General features: G+C 52.7%; 1 protein-coding gene across 2 annotated transcripts; it reads right to left on the bottom strand.

The window, feature by feature from the left end:
- Nucleotides 1–216: 216 nt before the first annotated feature.
- Tmem160 (transmembrane protein 160) lies at nucleotides 217–2,163 on the bottom strand. Of its 2 annotated transcripts, XM_040734429.1 has the most exons (4): nucleotides 1,928–2,163; nucleotides 1,484–1,567; nucleotides 795–887; nucleotides 217–547 (listed from the first exon to the last, which is right to left on the bottom strand). In XM_040734429.1, the coding sequence occupies exons 1-4, from the start codon at nucleotides 2,133–2,135 to the stop codon at nucleotides 282–284; spliced, it is 651 nt and encodes a 216-aa protein (XP_040590363.1). In that variant the 5' UTR covers nucleotides 2,136–2,163; the 3' UTR covers nucleotides 217–281. The 2 variants fall into 2 exon arrangements, with proteins under 2 accessions (XP_040590363.1, XP_005086490.2); XM_005086433.4 differs by lacking the exon at nucleotides 1,484–1,567 and having other exon boundaries at nucleotides 1,928–2,156.
- Between the last annotated feature and the right edge of the window lie 5,917 nt (nucleotides 2,164–8,080).

The raw sequence follows: 8,080 nt of genomic DNA, 5'->3' as shown, positions 1-8,080 counted from the left end.
ATTTATTTGCTTATCTGTTTGGGGGGGTGCGTGTGTGGTGCGTCGTGGGAATTAGCTCTCTCCTACCATGTGGGTCCTGAGGATCAAGCTCAGGTTGCCAGGCTTGGGAGCGAATGCCTCTACGCAACGAGCCATCTGGTCTCTTCCTCAGACACCTCCATCGGCCTCGTCTCCCTCTCCCACCTCCCCAGATAACAGGAGCCATCACTCGTAGTCTCGAACTGCTGAAGGGTCAGGTTTAATGTCCCAAGTCCTCCGGCCCAGCCAGTCCCCACAGCTGTTTACTCGGGTGGTGGCCGGCCTGCTTCGTCCGGGCCTTCCGTAGGGGCGGCCGCATCATCATCAGGAACCAATTCCACGTCCAGTTCCAACTGGCCCATGTAGAGGCCTACAGCGCAAGCCCACAGCAGACTGGCGGCCAGCACTGCCCCCACCCCAGCCGCAGCACCCGCAAGAGACAACTGCATGGGTCCCCGTAGTGCTGCCAGCCCCGCTGCATACGAGGCTCCGCCCCACACCACGCACAGGCCGCCCAGCAGGAAGAAGCCTACGGAAGAAGGAGCAGCATTCAATAGTTGCAGGGTCCAGGGTACCCAAGAGGCCCCGGGATGATGGGTGGGCACGGGGCTGAGCACGGCCTCTAATGCCAGCTAGTATGAGGTCAGAGGAGCCAACAGTGGTACACACGCCTTTAATCCCGGGGGGGGGGGAGAGGAGGAGGCAGAGGCAGGCAGATCTGTGAGTTCCAGGCCAGCCTGGTCTACGGAGCGAGTTCCAGGAGGATCAGTACTCACCGTAGGCAGCTTCGCGGCCCATGTCACTCTGCATGAAGGAGATGACCCCGATGCCTGATGCCAGAAGGCCATTTCGGAACCAGGAGAGGAAAGCTGTTGGGGATGGGCGGAGTGGGACTCTGAATCAGTCAGGCCCTGTTTTGTCGCTACCCTCTCACTCAGACAGTCAAGTCAAACCCCACCCTATCCAGCCGCAAGACAAGTATTCCACGCGCGCATCCCTTCCGGGAAGCTGTCTGCAAGCCCCATTCCCCCTACCCGTCTCCCCCGGACATTCTAAGTCCCTTCTGAGCAGTGACTGAAGACAGTCTCTGTCAACCCAGAGGAGAATCGAAAGCAAGAATTAAGACGCCCAGTCTGAGGATGAGAAGTCGTGGCAAGTCGGCTTATCTGTGCACCCGGTGAACCTCCCTCTCTCTTCCTCAGACCTCTGAGACGAACTTCTCCTCCCGGGCCTGCCTCCAGCCTCCCCCATCTCTTAAGTGGAAACAGCTGCTACCTAGTACGGCTTCCTCCGTGTGTCCACATCTCGCCACTCAGCTCCCTGAGCGCCGCCAAAAGGCCGCTTCCACCACCAGCCTCATCCCATCCCCAACTGGCTCCAATCTGTCAACCCACTGCTCTATTTGAGGTCCCTCCCCCTGCAGCCTAGACCATCTCTCCCTCCAATCAGCACACATGTTCTCTACCATTGGTTGCGCGCTGGCCCAATCCGGAACTTCCCCATCTTCTGCGGGTTAGCCGCACTCTTGTTTTATCCCTGGTGCTCCCCTCTGCAATCCGAACAGACCTCCCGGTTGCAGGCATCTCGCTCCCTCTCAGGTGCCTCTAGAACCGTTTCTCCCCCAGGCAGGTGTGGTGCCGTCGGGCTATCTCTCCTAACCGTGGTCCCCCGCCCCCACCCCCGCCTTAACCCGTGCCGTGCCCCCCCATCAGCCAGGACCCGCAAACTGGTACCCTATGCGGCCAGGCTGCGAAATCTCCCACCCCGCGTTTCCCTGCGCTTGCATGTAGAAGCTGCCCCCGCTGAGCCCGGGCCCTAGTCCCAGCAGATGCTTGCTGCATCCTGGCCGCCCACTCCCACGTGCGCACCACTCCGGCACAGCGGCCGACCCAGGGTCCCCGCTACAAACCTGTCTCGTGTGCCTTGCGGAGGAGCCAAGCGTCCGCGCGATCGAGCTCAGACACCGGGGGCGGCGAGGCCCCCACGCGTGGGCCGTGGCCGGGGGCGAAGGATCCGCGCGAGCCCCCGCTGCGGGGCCGCTGCGGTGGCAGCAGCGACCCCCGGAAGCGCAGGCGGGCCAGGCGCGCGACCCGAGCCCACCACCAGCCGCCTCCCATAGCTCGCAATGGGGCCGAGGCGTACGCTCCACCCCGCGGGCCGTTTGTAGGCTGCCTGCCAGGTCACTCACGAGGAGCGCCTCGCCGATTGGTGAACTCCCCGCCACTCTACTCTGGTACGCAGTGCCTATTGGTCACTCTGGTGGTGTCTCCACCTCTGTCCTCTGTGCCGGTAGTGTGTGGCCCACCTTATTTTATAGTTAGGACTACAAATTCCAGAGATCAATGAGCTCAAGGCGGGTCGGCCTGCAGGAGGCCACGGCGTGATGTCTGCTGGGACTTGTAGTTAAAAAAAAAATAACTGCTCGCGACAGCCAGGAAACAAAACTTGTACTAGGAGCTTGATGTAGAAACTTTGCAAGACTCGGGATAACCTAGGTGAAAAGTTTCTACACCCTGGTAATCCTCCCCGCCAATGTAGCAATCAAACCAAATTAGAAAAAGCCCAGGTTTAATGGATACAACGGTCCTGAATGGCCTTCCCGCCCCACAGAGAGGAGATAGGAAAGGGAAAGACCATAATAACCACGAGTCTTGCTCTCCGGGGGATAGTTTAAATGTGGCCTTGAGCATCTCTGGGGGAGGGAGGGTCATCATTTGGCGGGCTTTCTGAGATGCAGCAGGGTTTGGAGTGAGATGGGAGGGGGCTCGGATGGAACTTCCGCTATAACATTCCAGACTCTTGGGTTTATGGACGCGGGTTCACGTCTGGCTTCTTCCTGCTGACAAGGGACAATGTGGGGGGAGGGAGGAGTCGGTGTTTTTCTGTTCAGCAGGTGGTATGAGTGAAGCAGCGTCCCCTGAACTGCCACCCTGCGGACCTCAGGCACCTGTTCCTTGAGCAGGCAGAGAAGGCGGCTTGCTAGGAGAAAGAAGAGATGGTTGTCACTGGCCCTACGCACGGGGCTAGCCATGGGAGGGGTGATAACTGCCAGAATGCTGGGAATGGAGAAGTGGCCTTTGTAGTACAGAAGACGCGAGGGTGAGTGAGTGAGACAGGAAAGCCACGTGTGTCCTTCATTGGGACATCTTGGAAAACCGGAGGGTGGAGGGTCCCAGCTGCTGGACAGACCCAAGTATCCTAAAGAGGAGCCCACTTAAGCCTAGTGATGCTGATGGTGAAGTCCCAAGAGCTCGTGGAGGTGCTGCTGGAGTCATCTGGATGACCCTTTGTGGGTTGGCCTTGGCCCAGACAGGAGGAGAGAACCTGCAAGGTATGCTTGAAAATGGGTTCTGGAGACCTTTTTTTTTTTTTTAATCAGACCAGATTTCTTTTTTTTTTTTTTTTTTTTTTTTTTTTTTGGTTTTACGAGACAGGGTTTCTCTGTATTGTTTTGGAGGCTGTCGGTCCAGCCCGGCTTCGAACTCACAGAGATCCGCCTGCCTCTGCCTCCCGAGTGCTGGTGTTAAAGGCATGCGCCACCACCGCCCGGCCAGACCAGATTTCTTGATATAGAAGAACGTCTCCCAGGAAACTACAGGTACCTATAAGACAGCGGGAACAAGATTTACGTCTTGGTGTCATAGCAAAAGGCTAAGCTTATGTTAATAGGCACGGGCATTTTTGGAGGTCAGAGGAAATTTAAGACTCTGAACCTCTGAAGCTGCATCTGAAACCTGTTGACCCCTGACTAGGAAGCCTGTAAACGAGGCACACCTGTCTCTGTACTTTCAGCAGGAAAGTTAGCTTCATGAACTGATGAGCTACAGGAACCCTGGTCATCAGACGCTATCAGATCTGAGAGGGACCAGTAGGTAACAGGGAGAAAGCTTTTTCAGCCAGTAGCCTCACTAAAGAGGACACACGACTATTTCCTTGTATTCCTCTTCCGTGTTTAATTCCGTGCAGATGTTAGTAAAGTAAGATGCCATCACACTCATACCTGACCTTACATTATTTTCAAAAGTGTTTGTCCCCTACCTAACCTCGGTGCTGGGAATCAAACAGGGCCTGCTATTCCATAACACTTCCTTCTCCCCCGCCCCCTCTCGTCTTTTTCTGCTGCCTAAACTCAATTTAACAGTCCTTCTGCATCAGCATCCTGTAATCTCAAAAACTGCAGTTACAGAGATGAGCAGTCTGGCTCAATTGTCCATTAAAGGTGAAATATTAACTGCTTTTCGCCGAAGATTAAGATACATTTTGTTTTGTTTTTCGAGGCAGGGTTTCTCTGAGTAGCTTTGGAGCCTGTCCTGGAACTCGCTCTGTAAACCAGGCTGGCCTCAAACTCACAGATCCCCCTGCCTCTGCTTCCCGAGTGCTGATGGAGCGGGGCTGTGGGGGTCAATTTTTTTTTTTTTTTTTTTTTTTGGTTTTCGAGACAGGGTTTCTCTGTGGCTTTGGAGGCTGTCCTGGAACTAGCTCTTGTAGACCAGGCTGGCCTCGAACTCACAGAGATCTGCCTGCCTCTGCCTCCCGAGTGCTGGGATTAAAGGCGTGCGCCACCAACGCCCGGCTGTGGGGGTCAATTTTAAGTTGCTAAATGTGAAGTGATATATAGGACCATGTGTCTGTGAATAGTCAGCCATGATGGGAGGCAGAAAGGGCAGGCCCGAGGGAACCAGGATGTCGTGTGCAAAGGCCTGTGGCTGGTGTGTGCCTGGGATGGTAGAGGGGCAGCCAGCAGACCGCAATGGAGTGATGTGATGTCAGAGAGAGGAGTCAGAGACAACAGAGGAAAGACAGTCAGGTCCCAGGGGTCTCAGAGATCATGGTGGGAGAATTTTTCCCCTTTTTCTTTTTTTTTTTTTTTTTTGGTTTTTCGAAACAGGGTTTCTCTGTATTGTCTTGGAGGCTGTCCTGGAACTCGCTCTGTAGACCAAGCTGGCCTCGAACTCACAGAGATCTGCCTGCCTCTGCCTCTCGAGTGCAGGGATTAAAGGTGTGCGCCACCAACGCCCGGCCTCCTTTTTCTTTTTGCACAAGGTATGAAAGTCTTCACACCTCCAGCCCTTGGTTTAATGAGATGCTATGTAGCCTAGGCTATGGTACTGTGTTCTACAGGCTGGCCTTGAACTTATCCTGCTGCCTCCTTCCCTGTTTAGGAATGCAGGGATCACAGGCATGTATCTCATCGTGCCCAGCTCAGAACACTCATGACATATGTTCTTTCATCTACCACTTGATGTTTTTTTCTTTTTCAGACTGGGCTGCTTTGCCTTGAACTTGCTAGGTAGCTTAGAACAACTCTGAATTGCTGATCCTCCTGCCTCCTTCAGGGCACTGGGATTAGGGGCTGCATGTCTGTCTTATGTGGTAGGGGATGGCCCGCTGGGCCTGCTGAGCAAGTGCCCTACCAACTGAGCTCCAACCCCAGCTCAAGGGCTTGAAACTCAGGGGAAGACAGGGCGAGATGAGCAAGGGGCCAGCCTTGGAGAGAGGGGGGCTCAAATGGACAGACGGCCACCCTGCTTGCTTACAGGGGACATTCCACAGTAGGCTTAAATGAGAACAGGGAATGCCAGAAACAGCATTTTTCACATTCTTTGGCGAGGGAAATGCTCTGGGTCTGTGTGTACACTAAATAGGAAAGAATAACAATCATTTGAATGCCAGGAAGGGTCATGGCCGAGAAACCCTCCTTAAAGAGGTTTTACCTGTGGTCGCCTAGTGATTAGACTTGAGGTTTGAAGGGGAATTAACTGGGGAACTCTAAAAATGTCAGCTTGCTAGTCCACTGCAGAGCAGTGCAGGCTGGGTCTGTGGCAGGCTGGGTGGTGGAAAGCTTTTGTTTTTGTTGTTTTTTCTTTTTTCTTTTCCTTTTCAAGTCATGGTTTCTCTGTGTAGCCCTGGATGTACTGGAACTTGCTTTGTAGTCCAGGCTGGCCTCGAACTCAGAGATCTACCTGACTCTGGCTCCTGAGTTCTGGGATTAAAGGCATGGACCACTGCCCTTCTTTCTTAATTGTGTTTATTTTTATTGTATAAATGTTTTGCCCAACATATGTGCCTGGGCCCCCATGGAGATCAAAAGAGGGCATTATAGTCCCTGGAACTAGAGTTATACCATGCTGTGAGCCACCATGTGGGCGACAGGAATTGAACCTGGATCCTCAACAACAGTTCAGCTCTCCAGGCATTGGTGGCACACACCTTTAATCCCAGCACTCGGGGAGGCCAGCCTGGTCTACAAGAATGAGTTCCAGGACAGCCTCCAAAACAATACAGAGAAACTCTGTCTCAAAAAACAAACAACAACACAAAACAAAAGAGTTCAGCTCTTAACAGATAAACTATCACTCCAGCCCCAAGGCCCTAAATTTTCATGTCCAACAGTACAAAAAGAAAAAAATTGAGTCCTCCCTTTGGAAGCCACAAAACTTACAAATTTTAATGTCTGTGTATTTCTGGGTCTGGGCCATCTCCCAGGGCTTGCAAATCCTATGTTTGGTGGTTTAAATCACACACACACACACACATACACACACACACACACACACACACACACACACACACACACACACACACTTTCTTTGGGGGGGGTTGAGACAGGGTTTCTCTGTGTCTTTGGAGGCTGTCCTGAAATTCGCTCTGTAGACCAGGCTGACCTCGAACTCAAGAGATCTGCCTGCCTCTGCCTCCCGAGTGCGGGGATTAAAGGCAAGGCATGTGTCTCTACCATCTTTCTGCCTCTCTGTCTCTGTCTCTGTCTCTGTCTCTGTCTCTCTCTCACACACACACACACACACACACACACACACACACACTCTGTAGGCCTGCATATTTAAACACTTGGCCCGCTGGTGTTGGTGGCGCACGCCTTTAATCCCAGCACTCGGGAGGCAGAGGCAGGCGGATCTCTGTGAATTCGAGACCAGCCTGGACTACCAAGCGAGTTTCAGGACAGCCTCCAAAGCCACAGGGAAACCCTGTCTCGAAAAACCAAAACAATTAATTAATTAATTAATTAAAAGAATAAACACTTGGCCTCCAGTTGGTGATTCTGTTTGGGAAGATTTAGGTGGTATGGTCCGGATAAAGTACACCATTGGGGGCAGGGCTTCGAGGGTCTATGGCCTCACCCCCCATTTCCAGTTTGCTCTGTTTCCTGGTTGTAGCTGAGGTGGGAAGGATTTCCGTTTCCTGTACTGACTGCTGTTCTTTCCTTCCCTGATGGAACTTACCCCTCTATAACTGCAAGTCCAAACAAACTCTTCTATACATTGTGTGCCCTATAGGACAGTCGCAGTCGTGGTGTGTAGGAGACGCCAGCCTTGCCAATGGCACTGGGGTAACTGTGGTCCTGTGTGTGAACTGGTGTCACGCTCGCCTCTGTTCACCTAAACTTTGAGCTGTTCCGCAAATGCGCAGCAGCATGTGACCACATAAAACCTCAGGACTTGAGAAGGAACCTATGGCTTACCAGGTTCCTGACCCCTTGCTGGAAGATTCTAGGCAGGTGCTCTCCCATCTCTCTTTTTATTTATTTATTTATATATTTGTTTGTTTTTCAAGACAGGGTTTCTCTGTATTGTTTTCCAGCCTGCCCTGGATCTCGCTCTGTAGACCAGACTGGCCTGGAACTCACAGAGATCTGCCTGACTCTGCCTCCCAAGTACCTGGACTAAAGGTGTGCACCGCCACCACCACCCGGCTAATTAATTATATTTTTTAAAACTCTGTGTATAGGGGCTGGGACAATGACTCAGCAGTTAAGAACACTCACTCACTGTTCTTGCAGAGGGGACTGGGACTCAATTCCCAGCACCCACATGAGACTCAGAACAACCATCTATTAACTCTGGCTCCGGGGATCCAGTGCCCTTTTCTGGCACCCATAGACATGCATAGACATACATGAAAACACCCATGCACATGAAGTAAGAAAACCATTAAAATTTTTATGCGGGTGTGGTTTTGTGCATGTTAGTGCGGTGTGGGCAAGGGAGTCTGATTTCTCTGACCTGGAATCATCAAACACGAGTCCTGGGAATTGATCTAGGGT

The sequence above is a fragment of the Mesocricetus auratus genome, unplaced genomic scaffold (assembly GCF_017639785.1).
Source record: "Mesocricetus auratus isolate SY011 unplaced genomic scaffold, BCM_Maur_2.0 Super-Scaffold_100038, whole genome shotgun sequence".
NCBI classification, from domain to species: Eukaryota; Metazoa; Chordata; class Mammalia; order Rodentia; family Cricetidae; genus Mesocricetus; species Mesocricetus auratus.
This window is presented reverse-complemented; position numbering and strand designations above follow the sequence as displayed.

Coding starts and splice junctions, on each gene's coding strand:
- Tmem160 (XM_040734429.1), bottom strand. CDS start 2,135: ATGGGAGGCGGCTGGTGGTGGGCTCGGGTCGCGCGCCTGGCCCGCCTG. Junction 1,568..1,927: donor CCGCAAGGCACACGAGACAG/GTTTGTAGCGGG, acceptor TTCGGATTGCAG/AGGGGAGCACCAGGGATAAA. Junction 548..794: donor GGGCCGCGAAGCTGCCTACG/GTGAGTACTGAT, acceptor CTTCTTCCGTAG/GCTTCTTCCTGCTGGGCGGC.